The sequence below is a fragment of the Crinia signifera genome, chromosome 3 (assembly GCF_055691185.1).
Source record: "Crinia signifera chromosome 3, ASM5569118v1, whole genome shotgun sequence".
In the NCBI taxonomy this organism is placed as follows: Eukaryota; Metazoa; Chordata; class Amphibia; order Anura; family Myobatrachidae; genus Crinia; species Crinia signifera.
In genome coordinates, this window is record NC_139219.1 from 142288472 (window position 1) to 142312464 (window position 23993).

Genomic DNA, 23993 nt, shown 5'->3' on the forward strand with positions numbered 1-23993 from the left:
ATATTGCCCGTGATGGCAGTGTGCACCGGCGATATGTCACCGGGTGCGCTCTCCCGTTTCCCCCCCCTGTAGTGATCACAGGAACATGCTCCTGCAGCCAGCTGATTTCCACTGCCAGGCTCCCCCGGCAGTTTCTTTTTCATCAACGACCATCTCTGGTCGCTAATGCAAACGGGATACTGAGCGATATATCGCTCAGTGATATATCGCTGCCGTGTGTACACAGCTTAAGGATAATCTTTTTTCCTAGGGCGATTTTAGAATTAAATGCTGAATTGGGCTAGGGGAGGGTTTATGGGTGTTAGTCTGTGGATCATTTTGTATTTTATTAATGTCTGTATTTGGATGGATGCTAAACTGAATTTTGTCACCCTACCTGGGGTGATGACAATAAAGACTAATCTAATCTAATCTTAGGGCAAAGGGTCTTGGCATAGGAGAATTCCCTCTTGTGAGTGGGGCTGCGATAGAAAAATGATGGGTGCTGATTAGTACTTTATCTCTATCCAAGCTTTGCTATATCTGTCATATAGTTTTCCTTTTCCTATTTTATGCACTGTAAATTTTTTGAAGACCGGGTGTTCAAGCCTTAAAAAATAAAATGTTTGAGTTAAGATAGATAAAATACTAAGGGGGGTGCATTTTAGTCTGGATAAAATCCCGGATTTTTATTATGAGATTTGGCGTGACACTTTATGTTGTATGCCACTTGGGCAAACATTGGACAGGGGTTAAAGTGAGGGGGAACGGGGTGGAACTGAGTTCCACCACCTCTAATGGTGAGGTGGAACATTTTAACCTCCACATTGGCCCTGCACAGAAAAGCATTCTAGTTTGCAGGGGGGTGCCAAAATCCCTACACTGGCCCTGTCTCTGCCTAATGGGGGGAGAGGAGGGGTGGGAATCAGGTGGCATAGAGAAATAAGTTCCCCCACCTCTGCATGACCACTTTAAGCCCTGGTTAGGGATGAGATGGTTTGAGATTTTGCACTGGGGGAATATGTTATCCTAGGCCCTTAACGGCTGACTTTGACACTCCAGCTGTTGTTGAACTACACATCCCAGCATGCTCTGCATCAGATTTAGCATGGCCAAATAGCAAAACTGAAGCAGAGCTTGCTGGGATGTGTGTAGTTTAACAACAGCTGGAGTGTCAAGGTTAGCCATTAAGGCCCTAGGCATTCCACTGCTGCAATGAAAAGTAAAATTGGATTCAACACTTCATTCACATCTAATTTTCTACACTCCTTTCAATAACAGAACGTTTGTATCTGGAGACGTTCTAGGGCTGAGAATTCACATCCCCTGTATTTTGTATCACACCATTGTTTCAGTTGTTATCAGGAAACTCTGCTTCCATGACTTAAAAGAACATAGTTTCTCTTGCAGAGCAGCTGAATAAGGTAAGTTTCTGACTGTGTGCCACAACATGAAGATCTCCTAGCTGAGTATTATAAGCTCAATAGGTTGTTCAACTGGGAAGCGGTCATCTGTCAGATCAGACTTAGGTCTACTTTCATTAGGTCGACCCCGGAAGGTCGATTTGCCCCAATGTCGACATGGGTTTAGGGCGGTCATTAGGTCGACCTGAGTTTTTTTTCACTTTTTTTTTTTAGCCGACATGTGCCGACAGGCGGTATTTCATGCCCTACCATCCACTAGGGCGTGGTGGGATAATAAAATAGTGTGCCGAGCGTAACGAGGCACCGTGCCCGAAGCATCGCGAGCGAAGCGAGGGGCTGCGGTGCATCTCCAACTGTGTCCATGTCGACATTCGCCTAAAAAAAAGAAGGGAAAAACTCATGTCGACCTAATGACTGTCGACCTTTAACCCTGTCGACCTTCCGGGGTCGACCTAATGACTGTAGACCTGTTCTGACAGATGTACCGCTTCCGTTCAACTGTATCCACATGTTTGAGTAGTTAAGTTCTGGGGGTTTATTTAAATGGTCTTAAATAACATACAGAGATACTATATTTAAAATGTCCCTCTTTCGTACACTGACCCATTCCAATGTCACAATTTGGTAGGAGTTTCATGGAATTTTCATCATCTACATGGTATCCGCAGCAAGACATTAGCAAATGCAAATGCAAGCATGGCAATGGCAGAGCTTTCATAGTAGATTCAATTATAAAGGGCACGAAAGTAAATCCATCTGATTGGACAGCTGCTACAACCATCAGGTTATTGATGGGGTAAAATATAAAAATCTGTCCTTACAACAAGGTGGCATAAGTTAACTAAAGAGATTACGTTGGCTCAAAATATAAAGTGTCTGTTATGCTGGGAGTTTGGGCTATCCCTGATAAGTATATGGTGCTGTTTTTCATTTGTCCGTGTAAACCACTTTTTGAGAATGAGCTGGAACTGCCCAGTGTTGATTTCTTTTTCATTATGACTAGGTCCTGGAAAAATGTTTTGAAAACTCATATAAAACAATAAATATACTAATGCTGATGCACAAATATGCAAGTCTTCCTGACACAAATGGCAAACAATCTGAATTGCTAGCTCCAAATATTCCTGGGTATGCTGGAATTAAGCTTGAGGCTCTTCTATTGTAGTGACTTTCAAGTTGTATTGCTTGGTATTGAGGCATGTGCTGGATGATGGGCGGTAAGTGGACATAGATGTTGAATTTTTTAAAGAGGGTTACTTGCTTCACATGTTGTTGCATCTCCGCATTTCAAACTTGCTGTCGGTCTAATGTTTAGTAGCAATATTGGCACTGACTATAACATGAGGTACAGTTATGCAAAGAAACAGAATTTTACTAAAAATAGAAAACTCTGTGACCCGTCTTAAGTTGACTACACATATTTGTGTTTATTGTAAGAAATGGACAATGGCTAGAACCATTTTATTTGGAAGCCTGTTAATTTTGCTCCTATTATACCTGTGGCAGGATGTAAAAGTCAGAGGTGCGGGATGCTGGCTGTTTTTTTTTTTTTTTTAAGTGGCAATCATTTACAAGGCATGGTTTTGCCTTGTAAATGATTTTCGCTTTAATAAAATGTTCGAGCTTGGCCAGCAACCCACACCTTGGGTCAATTTGCTCTACTACATCCCACCATTGATAGCTTTAAATATGCCTTGACTTCTTTATGTCTGTCTTTACCTGAGACCTGGAATAATACAGTTATGGAGTGTACACACAGTTAGATGTGGAATTTGATACGATTTCAATTTGATATGCCGTCTGATTAGATTTGATTCGATTTGATATAGGTGGTATTCAATCCCCCGACGCTATTTTTCCGACAGGAAAAATAGCGACTGGATCCTTTTCAATGCTGTCTTTCCCAACCGCATTGAAGAGGCATATCGGCAGAACAGACCCGACTTTAAAAAAAAAGTTTTGCAGAGAACAGCCTTGGATTGTCTAGATCACCACTGTTTCTCAACGATCCGCAGACACATGCCCTTTTCGTCATTCAGACGGGACATTGAATCCCGCCTGCCAAATAACAGTCGAGCAGGCCAGGGTCACGACTGTCGGGACATTCCAACAGTTCTGGGGATTGAATACCCCCAATAGTCTTGCATGGTAAGACTATTTTTCTTTAACATTTCCACTAAACGTGAACAGGCATCGGGATCGAATCTGCTGCTGAAAGCATTCAATGTGCATTAAATTTTGACTTTATAGTCAAAATCAAATGTTATATCTACCCATGTGTACACAGCATTAGATGACTTATCATAATTGTAATTTCCCCGTTAAGCCTCATGTCCTAGCAATGTGTTTATCCTACTCAGAAACCACTGGTGCCTCTCAATAATGTGAAGTACTTTTAAATCTATTGCTGTATTTTTATTCTAAATTTGATTACTGCAGCCTCTTTTACTTTGTCTCAGCACAGGCTGTAATTTCAGTGTCCATAAACAGAGATGGTGCCTGAGTAGGGTAACATTATTAAAAGTATTACCCACACTGGACCTGCAAGAATTGTTGCCAGGGGCTATTGGTCATTTGGGGGAATACATTTTAATAAATACTGCCATATAGTTTGATTATGTTATTGCACATGATAAATTATGTAATGCTGTAATTACGGGTATGGACATATTGTAACAGCTTGGCTGAGCTATCAGTGTACAGTTGTGGGGTGGAAGAATAATATTACTGAAACAAACATGGGCTGATGCTGTTCATACAATATATTGAGAGAGAGTAGAAACTAGTGTTATATGCTACACTTATTGAAGAGACTTGCTGTATGTGTAATATAGCAGATACAAACATGCATACTCATGTTGCAGAGACGTGTCAGAGTTATTTCTTTAGTTCATTAACAAAAATACTGTAATGGTAATTGATATTGCTCTCCAAATATTGAGTCTTTTTTGTTTGTGGTTTCCTACTGTTATGGCTCTTCCATAATAAAGCGGGTGAATAAGTTGTATGCAACACATTTTCCTGGTGCAATTAATATATGAATTAGAAACCCATGACGATGATACAACATTTTTATATTTTTGTCCAATATTTCGGAAACAGAACTGCTTGTCCGCTAGAAGTGGGGCCTATCCATAAGAAGGGAAATATAAATACTTCCTATGTGAATGTTCTGAATATAACATGTAAATGGCTTTACCATGGTCAGGATGGTATTCTATTGTAGTTCAGAGATGCTAGCACAGTTAGTTATGAGGATAGATGTTATATGAATGTTTTTCCTGTGTATTGTTCACATTCTTCTAAACTTGGATGGTTTTTGCTTCTTGAGCACTGTAAAACAAATGTTTCTGCTTTTCAACCAACAGAACATTATTTCAAAGGCGATGGAAAGACCCTCAGTGAGAGGTTTGCAGGATATTTGAAAGTCCCCAAGGATCAGGCCAGCCGTCCAAAGAGTCCTGAAATACATAGGTTAGTGTCATTCTATCTGGAACTCTAAATAAGTACCAGAAGATCTTTTGTGACTTCTGTTCTGTTAAGCAGTTAGAAAACACTTACACACATTAAGTACCATATATACTCGAGTATAAGCCTACTTTTTCAGAACATTTTTTATGCTGAAAAAGCCCCCCTCGGCTTATACTCGAGTGAGGGTCCCACTTGAGTCAATAAGTTTTCCCAGTTTTTTTGTTGTAAAATTAGGTGCCTCGGCTTATATTAGGGTCGACTTATACTCGAGTATATACGGTATGTAATTTTGAGAGTGTGCATTACATAAGTACTGTTGATCTAGTCCAACGATTGTCAACCCGTCGCTTGCGAGCGACTGGTAGCTCGCTGTCGTAATTGCGGTAGCTCACCTGGTGGTGGGAGGTCACTTCGTGGCAATCACCCAGCATATGCAGCCAAGGCATGTTGTATTGGGTCCGTGTGCTGTAGATAGCGCCGGACCGTGCACGCACTTGCTCCCAGCACCCGCCACTTCACTCTGCTGTACCCGCTGCCCGAGTGCTCATCCCTGGACAGCGGGCCGGCTCCCAGGACCTCCTACCCTTCCCTGAGTCTGACGTGACTGGAAGTGGTATTAGAACACGCAGCTGCCATAGGGAGAATTATGCCTCCACTGTGTATCTGGTAAAAAGCTGCCTTTTGAATGGCTGACTACCACAAATGTTTTTTTTTTTTTGTTTGTTTTAAATACATTAACTTTTTTTTTCTGTTTGTGTGTGTGCACGCGCGCGCGCATGAAGTATACCCAGCTTGTGTTACATACATTATTGTGTATACATGAACACCACAATTTTCCTGTGTTATTCATGGACGATTTTTTGTCTTGGTGCGTGCGGCAAAGGCGAACAATGTTCGCTGGGTATGCCCACCCAACCATGCTGCCGCTGGGTGGGATGGGGCAGTGGTGCGGACCATTAGCATATGAGAACGCCCAGCATTTCATGGGCATTTTGGTAATGAATTGATGGTGTGGGGGGGCAGGCTGCTGACATCACCAGATGTTAGCTGCCTGCCCACTTCCCTCACAATGTGCATGCAGATCTAAGGTTGCTCTGAGCAACCTTAGATCTGCGTGCACGTTCCACATCATTTGATGTTCGCCAACCATCGAATGATGTGAGTATTCCCGCACAGGCTGCGAATGGATGTTTATGTAAAACATCCATTTGCATCCAGTGCAAACGTACGTGCCTTGTGAATGGTGGGCCAGTGTACCACCATTTGCAAGGCTGGGGTTTGGTTGACTCGCAAGGATGCAAATTCACATCCGAAAGACTCAACCAGAATAACCACCCCGCAGTGTGGCATCCTAACTTGTTTTTGCACTCCACATGGGCATTCACACATCACTGTTTGCCAGGGTGGGTGTAATCCATGAATAGACACTGTGCGCATGCCAGAGGGGCTGGGGGCATGCACCCACAGCAGCGAAAACGGGGGCGTGACCTCACGGCAGCGTAGTGAGTACAGGCCATGCCCCCTCTCTGCTAGGCCATGCCCCCACAATTTCGGGCGCGCCTCACACTGGTCCCCTCGCCAGCATCACCTTCAGCTGAGGACTCCCCAGATACCTACGGGGAGGTGGTGAGGGCAATCCAGCAGACCATGGGGCCCCTCATGGAGGCACTAGCCTCCAAATTCTCCTCAGCTATACAAGACCTAAAGGTGCAGCTGCAGCAGATCACTCATGTGCAGCATGAGACTGATCACAGGGTGGGAGAGCTTTTTACAGATGTGGTGAATGTTAAACAGATTACATCCAGACAACAGGATACTATGTCAATTACAAGCTAAAGTGGACACTTTAGAGAACAGGGCAAGGAGGAATAATCTCTGTATAGTGGGCCTTGAGGAATCCATTAATGGGCCAGATTTGTTCAACTTTATTCAGACCTCATTGCCCAAGTTGCTACAAATAACTGACGAGTGTAAAGACATGGTCATTAAGGGGCAGATTTATTAAGCTCGGTGAAGTGATAAACTGTCTGGTTTTTATCACCGGCCAATCAGCACATACCTGTGAAGTTACAGGCTTGCTTTGAAAAATGACAGGTAGGAACTGATTGGCCGGTGATAAAAAACAGACAGTTTATCACTTCACCAAGCTTAATAAATCTACCCCTCAGAGAGCTTATCGGTTGGGACCCCTAAGGAGGCCTACTAATGGAAGACCTAGAGTTGTGATCTTGAAGTGTTTGAACTTCCTCCATAAGGAGGTTATATGGTCTGCCTCGAGGAAAAGAAGGGATCTGGCCTGGAATGGAGCCAAAATATTTATTTTCCAAGACTTTTCTGCGGAAGTTACACGGGCGCAAAGGGAATTTGCGCCTCTGTGTGCCAGGCTGTTCAACATGCAGATGAGATTTGCCCTACTTTACCCGGCACGCCTGAGGCTTTCCATAGGAGATTCTATTAAAGAATTCACTAATGCTGCAGATGCAGAAGGTTTTCTAAAAGAGCATTTGGACGCTTCCGCGGAGGGGACCCCTGGCTCACAGATGGTGGCACAGTGATAAAGTCCCAGCTGTGGCACTATGTGATATGAGGCTACAGATTCCAGCGATTTTTCCATGATCTTTACACTGATAAATAAGCTCCGTATGCTATATACAGACTATGCAATGGGTAATGGAGTTCCTGTTGTCACATTGTCCTCTCATGCAGCCCTAGTTTGGACACTCAACTTTCAAAGACCTCTGATCCTTACTATTTCTTGATATATGGTTTTCTTTGGAATTGATGCGCCACAATAGTGGTTATAGGGCGTCGGTACACAATTGTTTTTATGTCATTGTTGGGCTGGGGTCCACTAGGAGCAACCCTGGTTTTTTTTGTAGATTCTTAAAACACTTGGCTGTATGGCTAAGACTAAAAATTAAAAAGTATCTATGTTCTAATTACACTTTGCTGGGGTTAGTACACCCCCAAGTTGACTTTTGTTTCTCTGGTCCCTTCTCCTGGGGATTATGAATGGTGGTTTTCCCCCCTGTGTGACTGCTTTTACCATCCCTTTTGTGTCCTCTCTATCGTCTTCTATGTAAGTCATTGCCATTGTTATGCATTCATTAGATTTGTAACATGACTAATTTTGAAAATAGGAACTTTAAATGTGGGAGGTTTTAATACTCCGGCTAAACAGAAAAAAAATTCTCATTTATTTAAATAAGATGCGTCTGGATGTTATGTTCCTTTAGGAGACGCATCTGTTACCACCTGAGATGGCTAAACTTATCACTCTCAGATTGAGCGTGATACCTTCGGCCTCCTACTCGTCCAAGGCCAGAGGTGTAGTTATCCTAGCACGCCAATATTTGGGAATGCAGACACACTCAATTGTTTCTGACCCCCAGGGAGGAGATGTAATTTTGGATGTCACAGCTAATGGTACGAGATACACTATGTGTAACGTATATGCCCCAAATTCCAAGTCTAGAGAATTCTTTACCCCTTTGGTCAATAAGTTACATGCATGCCCATCAGACACAATTATAATGGGAGGAGATTATAATGTGGTGGCTTCTCCGGTCCTAGATAGGAACATGGCTCCAACTAGACGTAACAGATTGGAGGGCAGTATCATGGGCTCGGTGATACATAAACTGCAATTGGTGGATTCGTGGAGGGCATGCTACCCCACGGAACGTGAATATACATGCCTGTCAGCAGTGCATGGCACATTATCTCGGTTAAACTACTTATTGATCTCAATACCTCTGTTCTCTAGAATAATAGATTCCCATATAGAACCTATCTCAATCTCTGACCATGCTTTATGCTGGCTGACGTTTGCATGTAAATCAGATAAGGGCCCTGTTCGCCAGTGGCGATTCCCCTCATATCTTTTGAATTCCCTACAGTTTAGGGCAAAATTGGTGGTGATGTGGATGGAGTACCAGCATGACAATTCGGCCTTGGCAGATGAGGACCCCTTGTTCTGGCAGGCGTCCAAATCGGTGATTAGAGGCCAAATAATGTCTTATTGTAAGATGAGAGAAAAAACAATAGAAGCCACTTATCTGGAATCCCAATCAGCCCTTACTTCCTCATACCAAACTTGTAAAATAAACCCCTGTAGGGAGAATAGAAAGGAATATTTGACTCATAAAACCACATTCGATGGCATCCTGTCTTCACTTGAATCTAAATTCTCATTTCAGAGGGGAACAAGTCAGGCAAGTTATTCAGGGGTGGTATAGGCCCATATCTTTACTTAATTCAGATTATAAAATTTGAACAAAAATACTATCTGAGAGACTGAAGGTGGTGTTACCATCCATAGTCCACCCGGACCAATCCGGTTTCATTTGGGGGCGCAAATATAAGGAAACTGCTGACGGTGATAAAATGGATTAGTTTACATCCAACTCCTAAAACCAATGTAGTGCTTTCTTTGGATGCAGAGAAAGCATTCGATATGGTCACATGGGAACATCTGATGGATACATTGAGTAGGTTTGGGATAACGGAAAATTTTGTTTCTCTTTCAATGGTCCTGGTGACACAGCTCAACACTGGGATGTAGGAGGGTCCGAAGGAGCCAGGCACCTATCCTAAAGTTTTAGAGGGTAGGCTCCTCCCCTACTGCATCCCTGGACTCTCCAGTTCGTGTTAGGTGCCCACTGGAGTGGGTGCTATTCTAAAGGGCTGCAGGAGCAGCCGAAGAATTAGAGTAGTTAGGGGATTTTTATTATTTTATTAACTTTTACCCTAGCTAGGTAGGCACAGTGTGAGGATTCTCATAGTGAATCCTCACACTGCTTGCGCAGCAGGAGCTGACAGAAGCGCGTCCTGTCAGCTCACTGTGCACAGGGGAGACACTGTCTGGTCCCCCTGTGCAGCGCTTATAGCCTTTTCTAAAAGGCTGCCTGGGCTCCGGAGTACCCTGAAACCGGCTCCACGTTTAGGTGGGGATCATGGGGGACAGGCGCTCCGTGATGGCGGCGGCCATTTTATGCGGAGCTTACACGCTGAGCTCCTAGATGAGAGGACAGCAGCGTTGTGACAGGCATGTTCCAAGTGATCCCCATTTGAGGGGGAGACACTGGAACTAGGAAATCCTACCTAAGGAGCGGCTTGCTGGGGGTGGTTGGCGCCAAAAGGTCACGGACCCCGCAGCAGCAGGGACCTGTGGTCTCTTCCTTCACTCTGACTTTGGCGCCTTTCAGAACGCTTGCAGCGGAGCTGAGCTGGCTTACTGATCCTGGCAGAGTGACTTGGATTTCCTGGGCATCGCTTCCCCGCAGTTGAAACCAACAGACAGATAAGTGATTGGGTGCATTGCCTCTGTATAAACGCTTGTACATTGTTTGCACTGTGTATACTGATAGATATACATTTATCACTTGCATCATGTCTGAGCATCAGGCTGTGGTTTTGGGGGAGGGAGCCCTTAATGCACTGAGCGCGTGCAATGTTTGCACACAAAAGTTTGTCCCTGAGCAGATGGCCAAGGGGGGCTTATGTATTACTTGCGCTGATGTGAGACCCATGGGCAGTGATCCCCATAGGGCAGAGCATATGGAACCTGCGTGGGCCAGGGCCCTAGGCAGGTCAGTAAACGCTTTGGTGCAGCTTTTGGACAGGCAGAGTGATGGGCTGGTAGAATCACAGAGACCTATGCCATCATCTCAGCAGTCGTCTGGCTCCTTGCCTCTTACCCAGGCAGATCCTGCACTTATCCAGGTGATGCAGGATACTGCAAAAGGGATTAACAGGTTCAGTGAAATGCTGGACAAAATGGATGATGTGGCAGGGACCCCTAGAAGGTCTTATGCTTTAACTACTGTGGTAGATGAAGAGGAAGGAGAGTATACTGACATCCCCTGGGATCAGGGTGATGATTTGGAAGAGAACTCTGCTGCTGGTATAGAGGATCTCATTGTAGCTGTGAAGCAGGCTTTAAAGCTGACTGTGGAGGATAAGACTCCTGTTAAAGGTGTTTTTAAGCGACAGCGGAAGGAGGCTGTTACTTTTCCTTCAGATGAGGGGTTACAGGAATTGTTAGAAGGGGCTTGGAAAACTCCTGATAAGAGGCTTCAGATGCCAAAACGATTCCTTAATCTGTACCCCATGCCAGAGTCTCATGCGGAGCTCTGGGAAAGGGTCCCAGTTGTGGACGCTTCAGTGGCACGTTTGTCCAAGGCTACTGTATTACCAGTACAAGGCGGTGCAGCTTTTAAAGATTCTGTGGATAAAAAGCTGGAGGGAAACCTCAAGGCTATCTTTGAAGGGGTGGGGTTTACCTTACGACCCCTTATTGCTTCAGCCTGGGTTTCTAAGGCCATGATAGAGTGGGCTGGTGAATTATGCACCATGCTGCAGGCTGACCCGGGTGCATTACTGCTTGCAGAAAAGATTAAGGCAGCAGCAGAATATGCAGTTGAAGCAGAGGAGGAAGCTATTAAAATGGCAACCAGAGTGTCCACAGTCTCCATTAATGCCAGGAGAGTGCTTTGGCTTAAAGCCTGGGAAGCAGACAATGAGTCCAAGAAGGCTCTGGAAACATTAGCCTTCAAAGGAAAGGTACTCTTTGGTACCGAATTAGAGGAGATTATAAAACAGGCCACAGGCGGCAAAAGTACATTCCTGCCGGCCTCCTCAGCAAAGCAGACGTCCAGATTTTCTGCTTTTAAGCCGTCCTTTCGGCCCTCCCCTAGAGGTGGTGCGTCCTTTCGAGGACAGTCTTTCAGGGGAAGGTTTCAGCCCTCTAGAGGCAAGACACAAAAGTCAAAATTTGGCTCTTTTCACAAGAAGCCTGCCAATAAAGGAGAGGATAAACCCTCTGCATGACTGTCAGGGGCTTTGCCCGACAGTGACAAAAGTGGGCGGGCGTCTCACACTCTTCAGGGACGCTTGGGCTTCTCTAGACCAGGATGCCTGGGTGCTAGACATCATAACACAGGGTTACAAAATCCCTTTCAGAGGGCCACCTCCGAAGAGGTTCATTCCCACATCCTTACCAAAGGAGGCACGGCTGCGTACAGCTCTTGTGAGAGCAGCGCACTCCCTTTTGAAAAAAGGGGTGGTGACACCAGTCCCCAAGACAGAGTGGAAGAAAGGCTTTTACTCCACGCTGTTCCTGGTGCCCAAACCAGACGGGTCTTTCAGACCAATACTAAATTTGAAGTCTCTAAATGTTCATTTATGGGTAGACCATTTTAAAATGGAGTCTCTACGGTCAGTACTCCTGAGTCTGGACCAGGGAGAATTTTTGGCGTCCATGGATGTCCAGGACGCATATTTGCACGTTCCTATACACCCGGAGCATCAGACCTTGTTGAGGTTTGCCATAGGAGACCTGCATTTACAATTCCGGGCGTTACCCTTTGGGCTAGCAACCGCGCCAAGGGTATTCACAAAGATAATGTCAGTAATGGCGGTGGTGCTGAGGCTCAGGGGAATCACAGTAATACCCTATTTGGACGATCTCCTGTTCAAAGCAGAGTCAGCAGCCATGCTGCAGAGTCACTTGGCAGAGGCCATCGGTTTTTTGCAGGCTCACGGCTGGATTTTAAATTTGCAAAAATCTCAGTTGGTACCGTCACAAAGGCTCCAATTCTTGGGAGTCATACTGGACACCCATCTTCATCGGGTATTCCTCCTGGAGGTAAAGGCCAGGGATCTGGTCACCCTAGTCCAGGAGATTCTCAGGGCTCAGAGCATTTCAGTATGGAGGTGCCTCAAGCTCCTGGGGAAGATGGTGGCGTCATTCGAGACGCTTCAATTTGCCAGGTTCCACTCTCGGAGGTTCCAATGGAACATTTTGTCAGCTTGGTCAGGAGACACTTTGACCATGAAATCCGAGATGATAGTGCTGTCTTCGGACACCCGAGAATCCTTGAAATGGTGGACAGAAGTAGATTCCCTTCAGTGGGGTCGGTCATTACAGACCTGGGACTGGTTGATAGTAACTACCGACGCCAGTCTCAGGGGCTGGGGGGCAATAGTCCTGGATCTCAGGCTTCAGGGCCTGTGGACGGCAGAGGAATCAGCGTTACCAATCAACATCTTGGAGCTGAGAGCTGTCTGGAAAGTCATTTCCTTGGCGGGAGACAGGTTACAGAACCTCCCTTTGAGGATTCAGACCGACAATGCCACAGCTGTGGCGTATCTGAATCACCAGGGAGGTACACGCAGCAGATTGGCCATGTGGGAGGTATCCAGAATCTTCCTATGGGCGGAACAGAATGTTCCAGCTGTATCGGCTATATTCATCCCAGGAATAGAGAATATAGAAGCCGACTTCCTGAGCAGGGAGGAGCTCAAGGAAGGGGAATGGAGATTACACCCTCAGGTGTTTCACCAAATCACTTCGATGTGGGGAACTCCGGATGTGGACCTGATGGCATCCAGGATCAACCGTCAAGTGCCCAGGTTCTATGCCAGAACAAGGGATCCACTAGCGGAGGCAGTGGATGCCATGACTATTCACTGGCAGGGAGATCTCCTTTATGCATTCCCACCAGTACCAATGTTACCGAGACTTCTGAAGAAAATACAGGGGCAGAAGGTTCCAGTGATCTTAGTGGCCCCGGATTGGCCAAGGAGATCCTGGTACTCGAGGCTTCAGAGGTTGTCTGTGGACTCATGGCGTCTACCTCTGAGACCAGATCTTCTAAGACAAGGCCCATTCAATCACCTGGATTCAGATCGATTGATTTTGACGGCCTGGCTATTGAAACCACCATTTTGAAAAGAAAAGGGTTTTCTGAGGCAGTAGTACAGACTATGATAAAAGCCAGAAAAGCTGTATCTTCGGCAAATTATTATAGAGTCTGGAAGACTTACATTCGATGGTGTGTGAGAAGAAAGGCTCATACATCTCGTTTTAAGCTATCAAGAATGATGGAATTCTTACAAGATGGTTTTTCATCGGGCCTAAGCCTTCAGTCACTGAAGGTGCAGATTTCGGCCTTGTCCATCTATTTCCAGAAAAAGATAGCCATTTTGCCGGAAATTCAAACCTTTTTACAAGGAGTATCCAGGTTGAAACCTCCATACAAGCAACCAGTAGCACCTTGGGATCTATCACTGGTTTTGGAATGCCTTCAAAAGGCACCTTTTGAACCTTTAAGGTCGGCTGACTTTAAGTTTCTCACGTGGAAGCTAGTGTTTTTGTTAGCAGTAGCATCTGCTAAAAGAGTTTCAGAATTGGGAGCTTTGTCATGTAAATCTCCCTTCTTAATTTTTCATGATGACAGGGCTGTTTTAAGAACAGTGCCTCAGTTTTTACCGAAGGTGGTATCTACCTTCCATTTAAATCAGGAGATAGTTCTACCTGTGTTTCAACCCCCAGAGGGTTCTAAGAAAAGGGACAAGTTGAGAACTTTGGATGTTGTGCGTGCCTTACGCATATATGTGGACAGAGTGAAGAGTGTCAGGAAGACTGACACATTGTTGGTATTGTATGACGTACACAAGATTGGTTGGCCTGCATCTAAGCAGACTATTGCTAGGTGGTTGCGGTCTGTGATAGCCTTTGCATACACCAAAGTGGGTAGACCAGTACCGGCCAAAATAAATGCGCATACCACCAGGTCAGTTGCCACCTCTTGGGCGGTTCGACATGGGGCCACAGCTGAGCAGGTTTGCAGAGCTGCCACTTGGTCATCTGTTCACACATTTGCCAAATTCTATAGATTCCATGAGTTCGCGTCGGAGGACGCATCATTCGGGCGAGCAGTGCTGAGAGCTGCAGACCTGAGCGTACCCTCCCAAAGGACCGGCTCTGGAACGTCCCAGTGTTGAGCTGTGTCACCAGGACCATTGAAAGAGAAAAAGGGATTTTTGTAAGAACTTACCGTTCGAATCCCTTTCTCTGATATGGTCCTGGTGACACAGCGATCCCTCCCTTACGCTCAGTAAGTATGCCAGAAGTTTCATGATGTTCATGTTAATATGGTTAAAAGTTAACAGTTTTCTGTTATAAAATGTGCATATAATATGTGCAGGCGTTTGTACTGAGTTAATGTATTCCAGTGGCTTTGAAAGATGAACTGAAGAGTCCAGGGATGCAGTAGGGGAGGAGCCTACCCTCTAAAACTTTAGGATAGGTGCCTGGCTCCTTCGGACCCTCCTACATCCCAGTGTTGAGCTGTGTCACCAGGACCATATCAGAGAAAGGGATTCGAACGGTAAGTTCTTACAAAAATCCCTTTTTCTCTAGTAGCCAGACTATACACTAAACCCACCACACAAGTTATGAGTAATGGGTACCTGTCTCTGACTTTTTGCATTGAATGGGGTACAAGACCGGTGCCCATTGTCACCCCTGTTGTTTGCCTTAGCGCTAGAGCCACTGGCTATAGCGCTGCGGACTGAAGACAGGTATAGGGGGGTGGCTGTGGGGGGCATGGAGGCGAAGCTAGCATTGTTTGCCAACGACATGCTGCTTTTTGTCTCGAAGCCATCAATCGATTCCATGCATAGTTAAACTTAGATACCTTTGTATCCTTTGCGGGATACAAGGTGAATTACACAAAATCTGAGCTCATGGTGCTGTCAGGGGAACAAACATTTACTCTTAAACATCTTTACTCCGCTTTACTGCAAGAGGTGTACCTCCAAGATATTATCAAGAGCGTAGATATCCCCGGCTCAGAGGGCACATATAGTACTTGAGGAAACAGATAGGTGTGTTAAATGCAGAGCTGTCTGCATCCTTCTTTCACAACTTTTGGGGTTGCGGCAAGATTGCAACCTTTTGGAATAGGGTAACTAACTTTATTAATATAGTTTTTTCTCTGAAGCATAGTAAATGCCCGCTAGCATGCGTATTGTTCTCCTACACAAACTGGACCCTAGGCCCTAAAAAAGGGATATAAAACCAGCTGTAATGGTGATACTGGGATTGGCTAATAAGCTAATTTTGTTGCATTGGATTAAGCCTGGGGTAGCCAACCCTAGTCCTCGAGAGCTACCAACAGTGCATGTTTTGCAGGTCTCCTCACAGAATCACAAGTGAGCTAATTAGCTCCATCTGTGTATCTTTTAAAATGTGTCAGTGATTAATGAGTGCAGCTGTGCTGCAGTAGTAGTAGTAGTAGTACGTTTATTTATAAGGCGCCACAAAGTGTCCGCAGCGCCGTACATAGCAAAAAAAAAAAAAACAATTACAAGGTAACGTACAGGGTGTGTAGAAAGATACAGTATAAATAGGGGTATAGCTGGTAGAACTAAAATCAGCATCAGTTCAGAAGTAGGTGTCAAAATAGTCAAGGAGACCGAAGATAAAGTAGAGGAAGGGAAGAACAGGACAGGAGCACAGGTGAGGTAAAGAGGTAGGGTGAGTACGTGAGGAAGGAGGGCCCTGCTCATAAGAGTTAACATACTAAAAATAGGTGGGTGGACGAACGAAATACAATAGGATAAGTAGGAACGGAGGGGAACGGAGGCAGGATAGGAGGATCAAAAGAGGTTAGGAGGAGGGATAGGCTAGTCGAAAAAAGTGGGTTTTGAGGGAGCGCTTGAAGGAGGTAAGGGAATCAGATAGCCTGATGGGTGGCGGGAGGTTGTTCCAGTGCAGGGGGGCAGCGCGAGAGAAATCTTGGACACGGGAGTGGGAGGAGGTGATTAGGTGAGAGGTCAGTCGGCGGTCAGCGATGGAGCGAAGAGGACGGGAGGGAGTGTGGATAGAGATCAGTGAAGAGAGGTAGGGAGCTGTGGAGGAGGAGAGAGCCTTGTAGGTGGTGGTGAGGAGTTTAAAGAGAACTCGGAAAGGAATGGGGAGCCAGTGAAGAGATAAACAGAGGGGGGAGGCGGAGGTAGAGCGGCGGGAGAGGAAGATGAGCCTAGCAGCAGCGTTAAGAATGGATTGGAGAGGTGCGAGGCGGGTGAGAGGTAGCCCAGAGAGAAGGATGTTGCAGTAGTCAAGGCGGGAGATGACAAGAGAGTGAATGAGAATTTTGGTCGCGTCAGTGGAGAGGAATGGTCTGATGCGTGAGATGTTGCGTAGGTGAAAGCGGCAAGACTGTGAGAGAGCACGAATGTGGGGGGTGAAAGAGAGGGAGGAGTCAATGATGACACCGAGGCATCGCGTTTGGTCGGTGGACGTGATCTCGGTTTCACCAATGCTGATGGAGATAGTGGGAGAAGAGGGGATGTTCGGGGGATGGAAGATTAGAAGTTCAGTTTTAGCCATGTTTAGTTTCAGGAAGCGTTGGGTCATCCAGGCTGAGATGGCCGTGAGGCATTCGGAGACCTTGGACAGAAGTGATGGGGATAAGTCGGGGGAGGAGAGATAGATTAGGGTATCATCAGCATAAAGGTGGTAATGAAAACCATAGGAGCTGATGAGGGTGCCCAGAGAGGTGGTGTAGAGGAAGAAGAGGAGAGGGCCAAGGACTGACCCTTGGGGAACACCGACTGGCTGGGGGGTAGTAGGAGAGGAGGAGCTCGGAGTGGAGACGGAGAAGGAGCGATCGGAGAGGTATGAGGTGAACCAGGAGAAGACCGTGCCAGTGATGCCAAAGGAGCGGAGGGTGTTGAGCAGGAGAGGGTGGTCAACAGTGTCAAAGGCAGCCGACAGATCAAGCTGGATGAGGATAGAGAAGAGGCCTTTGGATTTAGCCGATAGTAGATCGTTAGTGACTTTGGTCAGGGCAGTTTCAGTGGAATGTAAAGGGCGGAACCCGGATTGGAGGGGGTCTAGAATGGAGTTAGCAGTAAGGTGGCTTAGGAGACGATTATAGGTCAGACGTTCTAGGAGTTTGGAGGCAAAAGGGAGGAGGGAGATGGGCCTGTAGTTGGATGGAGAGTTGGGGTCCAGATTTGTTTTTTTGAGAATTGGGGAGACAAGAGCGTGTTTGAAGGAGGAAGGGAAGATCCCAGAGGATAGGGAAAGATTAAAGAGGTGAGCCAGGTGAGAGCAGACTGATGGACTGAGACGACGGATAATATTGGAGGGGATAGGATCAAGCGGGCAGGTGGAGGGAGAAGCGGATTGAAGGATAGAGTGGACTTCAGCAGCAGTGGTGGGGTAAAATGAGGACAGGGGTTGGAAGGAGGGGAGTGGAGATGTAGGAGGGGAGGAGGGAGAGGGTGAGGTCATGGCAGCAGTGATGGCAGTCCTGAGAGAGGAGATTTTGGTTGAAAAGTAGGTAGCAAAATCAGCGGCTACGATGGAGGACGGAAGAGCTGGAGGAGGGGGGGAGAGCAAGGAGTTAAAGGTGGCGAAGAGCCTGCGGGGATTGGATGATTGGGAAAGGATGAGGGACTTAAAGTAGGATTCCTTGGCCAGAGCAAGGGCAGAGCTGAAGGAGGAAAGAATGAATTTGAAATGGAGATAATCCGCAAGGGAGCGTGATTTCTTCCAGAAGCGCTCAGCAGTGCGAGAGCACTTTTTAAGGAATCGGGTGATAGGTGAGTGCCACGGTTGGGGGTTGGAGCATCGAAGGGGGATAGAGGAGGGAGGGCAGGCAGAGTCCAATGCCGAAGATAGGGTGTCATTATAGAGGGAGGCAGCAAGGTTCGGGCAGGACATGAGGGCGATTGGGGCGAGAAGAGGACACAGCGTGTTTGAGAAGGCAGCAAGATCAAGTGTGTTGACGTTATGCCGTGAGACAATGCGCTTGGGAGGGGGGGTGGGAGAGGGGGAAGCAGTGAGGGAGAAGGAGATGAGGTGATGGTCAGAAAGAGGAAAAGCTGAGGTAGTGTAGTCAGTAAGGGAACAAGAGCGAGAGAAGACGAGATCGAGGGAGTGTCCTTGGATGTGGGTGGGAGAGGTAGTCCACTGAGATAGGCCAAGAGAGGAGCAGAGAGAGAGGAGTTTGGAGGTGCCAGGATCAGCGGGGTTATCAAAGGGGATGTTAAAGTCACCAAGAATGACAGATGGCAGGTCAGAGGAGAGGAAGTGTGGAAGCCAGGCGGCAAAGTTGTCAAGAAATTGGGAGATAGGGCCAGGGGGGCGGTAGATTACAGCGACACGGAGGTGGTAGGGGTAGTATAGACGGATAGAGTGAGACTCAAAGGAGGAGAAAAGGAGAGAGGGTTCAGGGTGAATGACACTGTGGGTGCATGCTAGGTTGCAGCTAGGTTGTCTGGAAAATGTGAACTGTTGGTAGCTCTCGAGGGCTAGGGTTGGCTACCACTGGATTAAGCGGACCGCTCCTTCTATAGGAGAACTGGAATCTAACATAACAAGTATAGGGAACACCTCTTCTACTTTCGTGATGCTCCTCCCAATAGAAGAAATATCTCTGGTTGTAAATAGCACATGTACTTAAACTTCTTGTACTTATTTGTATTCTGCTTTGGCAATGCTCTCCCCCTGTCCTATGTGTAAACCCCCCCCTTTCATGTCCTCCCCCTGAATGTCTGAGTTTAATACCCTTGCTTCTGTTTAGAGGTATGTTTATTTTAGCACATAATTTGAACAGTTATGCATCACTTGCCTTTATAGGCTGATTTATAGGCGAACGGCTTTAAGATTAGATCCTTACTGTACATGCAGTTCAGGTCTATTGTTTTACGACCAATCCCTGGATCGTTTCGATCACTTCGATCGCTATCACTCCCACAACAAGAAAAACAACTGTGACTTTAACCTATAACTGCATGAGAATGTTACACGTTATTTAAAGACTTATTTCTGGGTGATATCTAGTATATTCAGATTTGTGGAGAGGACTTTTGAGTTCAGTAATGTCATTGCTGTTCACTATACTCATTCATGTATGGTGTACCCTGTATCTGAAATTTAAAATTGTTCAATAAAATGAAGTTTAATTTTTTCGAAAGTAGCGCACACCTCTACAAAGGTTGGAGATCACTGATCTAGTCTTATGGAAGAATGAAGTGATATGTTGCAGCCCTGTACAAATCTTCAAATAAATTTACAAATTAAATCTGCGAATTCATAGCACTTCCAGAGAAAGGATCAGGATTTTATATTCATTCTTTTATTTACACAGGAGGATAGATCTATCTCTTGACATAGAAAAGAAACCGCCATATTTGCTGAATGAAGACAAGGACTTGGATGTGAAGGTAGAACCTGTAAAGGTATAAAAAAATAAATTTTTGCAAGAATTCTATTGCTATGGATTTACTGAAATAATGATTGCTATTTCCTTGTCCTAAATAAAGAAAATTGTCTTTTAGGATATTCCTGCAATGTAAATAACAACTTACAGATGCTTCCACATTCCAAAACGCTAAGATTTAGATTTTTAAATGTCCTAAACACTTAGGAATAAAATAAAATGAACCAAAATGGTGTGGATCAAGAGGAATTTGGTCAACCCCAAAAGATCCACATGCGCAATTAAACATGGTGGGGATAAAGGCTGACATGAGTTTTTCATATTTTTTTTTGTATAACTTTGTAGACTACAGCACCTGACCCCCAGTTAGTGCACTGCATACCCTGCCTTGCTTTGCTCTACACACTTTACCTTTCCCATTACTATTGATTAGATTCATGTGACCATCTAAAGCAGTGGTTCCCAACCCTGGTCCTCAAGTACCCCCAACAGTACACGTTTTCCAGGTCACCCAGCAGGTGCACAGATTATTCCGACACATTTTTAAAGATCCACAGGTAGAGCTAATTGTCACTTGTGTGGAGACCTGGAAAACATGCAATGTTGGGGGTACTTGAGGACCAGGGTTGGGAACCACTGAATGTGAATGTGAAGTTTCCCAGGGACAGAAAAAGCAGGTCATTTGCAGGGAAATCTCTCCATTAGAAGAAGTACACTGTAGTTGTCATTTGGTAGAACATTTAGTTCCTGCCAAATAACGGATCCTAATGTTAGGTTTCTGGCTGTGTTACTGCATAGGACATTGGCTATTGTTTCAGGGACTGAAATAATTTAGAACATTATCAATTAGGTCACTTCTGCTTCATTATAATGTGCATATATATATATTTTTTATTTCTGGAAACCACAGTAATCTATTGCTTAATGTATAGTACATTGATTTACTGTCTTCATTCATTTTCTCTTGTTACATTTATTCATTGTTTATAAGCTGTTTGGCATGGCTGTTTTTATGGAACTCCTATTCCCTCAAATCATATAATAGTATCTTCACACCAATATCTACAGTGTTCCCTTTTTAGATTACGAATTGCTTCTCAAGAGTAGAACTTTCATCTTTTTGCAGTTTGTTGGCACATAATATCCTATTTCCACTAGACTTTACTCTCTTGTAGTCTTTTCAATATTTTGCAGAGCTTAGGTATCTATTCCACAGTTTCTCAAACTCGGTCCTCGGGACCCCACACGGTGCATGTTTTTCAGGTCTCCTCACAGAATCACAAGTGATATAATTAGCTCCACCTGTGGATCTTTTAAAATGTCAGTCAATAATGAGTGCACCTGCCGGGTGACCTGAATAACGTGAAGTGTGTGGGATCCTGAGGACTGAGTTTGAGAACCACTGATCTATTCTATGCCATGATGTGTATTTAGCCCAGTAGCTGCAATATAGACCTTTTTAGTACTCTGCAGAACACTAACCCAGCAGTAAATGCTTCGTTTGACCTTCAGAGTTAGGATTGCAACTAGCGCAGGGATTATAATTTCTATACTGTCAATAATTGTCATCACATATCCAACCTCAAAAAGTCTCCCGTGAATTGGCAGGTTAGAGAGAGTTGCAGCTAAAGGTGCGTATTACACACACACATACAGATTTTTCTGTTTGATCTATCTGGTGGGAACAAAAACCTGGAAATGTATGGGAGCATATGACAATCAGAAATGTCTACCCAAATGCAGGAAAACCGAAAAAAAAAAATATATATATGCTTTGATAAATTTGTTATATCAGAATGTTTTGAACAATTTTTCTGTCTGATCAATGTCTGTTTTCAAGCATTTGGGAACAATTTTTTGATTGTCATTTGCTCCCATACAGATAGATCAGACAGAAAAATCTGTACGTGTGTATGCACCTAAAGACCTTGGGACTTAATGATAAGATATGGACCACAAAGCCGATTTGACCAAAAGCTCAATTTCAAAGAACATCCATTTTAAGTATTTCTTGAGATATCATGTAGTCCTAACCCTATATACTCTCAATCCTGATTTTCGGGGGAATAGGCTACATGGGCAACACCTAGCACTTTAGGCAATATTTGGAAACAAAGAATAATATTGTGCTTAGTATATCCGATATTGTCCAGGGTAACAGATGAATGGTAAGATGAATGCCCAATTTCTATACCAAGAAAAAACACAAATTTAAAATCACACAGCCGTTTATAAGTACACCACCTTATAACCGGTCATTCATCTTTAGGGGGTAATTAAATAGGTTTTAGGTGGCTAAACAGTGTGGGTACGAACTGTACAAAAAAGGAATAGGTGACCAGTACCCAAGAAACATTTGAATACTGCCTCAACCAAAGTGACGTGGAATGCTAAAACAATTGAATCACTGCCTTCGAACACTACCCAGTATAGCACTAGTGCTACTCGCTTATTATTAGGTACTTGATGAAATACAATAAAGTATGGTGATTCTAATATTGCTTCCTCTTTGTGATTATTTTCTGGGTAGTGATTACTTGATTTGCACAATATGATCATCTAGCTTTTCTGTTTACATTTTTGCTATTTTCACCTACTGCCATTTGCATATATTTATTTTGACGGTACTTATGTAATATCTGGGCTCCCATTTTTCTTATAAGACCGCGTCCCCTCGTGGGGCTCGCTGCGCTCGCCACGCTTCGGGCCACACTATATAAAATATACTCCATGCGTAGTTGGATAGTAGGGGTATGAAAAAATGGGGTGCATTTAACATGGGAGCCCAGATAATACAGAAGTACCATTTTGACACATTGCATGTAGATGTTTATTTTGTGGCTTTTAAATTGAGAAATATATCTTTCGTAAAGCTAATCTAATAACTTACTATTTGCAGGTAGAAAAAAAGCTAAAGAGCAGCTTGATTGATGTGAGGGGTGATTCCGAACGTCGTCGGAAGGAGCGCAGTAAAGAGCGCGGGGATTCAAAAGGCTCGCGTGAGTCGAGTGATTCCCGCAAGCGGGACAAACCACAGAAAGAGCTAAAAGAATTCAAAATGTTCAAGCATGACAAGTAAGCAGAATGCCGATCTAGCAACAAACTGAATGCGTTGCTTTAAATAATTCTATTTCAAAGATTTGTTTCATGTAAACAATCACAATTGTTTGTTTTACAGCAAAAATGTATTTGTCTTTTACACGACTAATGGTGGATGAGGACAAAAACTTTGGAATAGCAAGCTAACTGAAAAATATGACAAATTATTGTGTCCTATTGTCCAGGCAACATCAGGAAGTTGGACTTCAGTGCAGTGCTTTTCTAGAGCCCGTTTGTGTAAGAACTTTGGTTCGTTATGCTTGATTCCGCATTTTTTCCACTCATGACACCGCAGCACTGATTGCTGTTGACTTCTCAATGTAATTCCTTCCAAAAGAAGAAAGTGTGTTTTGTACAAGAAAATACAGTCTAGTGAATTTCTCATTTATGGCCATTATTTGCCATTGCTCCTGGGAAGGATATTATAATATTTACTTTAGAAAGATGTTCCTGTTTCGTTTGTGATGTCTTTTCAGATGCAGTAAACTGTTAGCTAGTATTTTTAGTTTTATGTGAGATTATTTCTAATCATTCTACATTTGTATTGGTTTTGTTGCCAATGTTTGTATGGAAAATCTTTTTTATTAATCTAAACAGTGTCATATGAATACTTAACAATTTCCTTTAACGTATGTTACAATCACTGAACAACACAAAAGTGTAAAACAATCCTTGCAATAATTGATTCACAGGCCTTGCCATAATGCCACTTTAATCCAGGATCCCTATGATTTACACAGATTTTGTGACTGGTTTAAAACCAGGTGAAATGCAGGCTTAAATTTAGGCAGCCACAGAACCTGTGTAAATTTCAGGTGTTCCAGATTAAAGGGATATTACCGTTCCACATCAAGAAGCTAAACAAATGATTTTAGTCTGGTACGTTTTTTTTTTGTGATTCGAAAAACACACATAGGTGGTGTATATGCTGTGTCCATAAAGAATGCCAAGGCAATATTACTTTACTAGTCCCCAACTACCACCAACTCTTTAAAAT

At 44.4% G+C, this 23993-nt stretch overlaps 1 protein-coding gene across 6 annotated transcripts in view; it reads left to right on the forward strand.

Moving 5' to 3' along the window:
- The window catches only part of BCLAF1 (BCL2 associated transcription factor 1), a 49416-nt gene that overhangs the window by 17419 nt on the left and 8004 nt on the right, over positions 1-23993 (forward strand). For 4 of the 6 annotated variants that reach the window (XR_014471686.1, XM_083176632.1, XM_083176633.1 and 1 more), the window contains exons 6-8: positions 4772-4877; positions 19826-19916; positions 22797-22972. Coding sequence is in view for 4 of the 6 variants with exons in the window: in XM_083176632.1 (XP_083032758.1) it covers positions 4772-4877; positions 19826-19916; positions 22797-22972 (373 nt within the window). In the remaining 2 variants the exon portion in view is untranslated. Of the gene's footprint in view, positions 1-4771; positions 4878-19825; positions 19917-22796; positions 22973-23075; positions 23234-23993 lie in introns of all 6 variants that reach the window. The other 2 variants (XR_014471687.1, XM_083176634.1) reach the window with 2 other exon arrangements.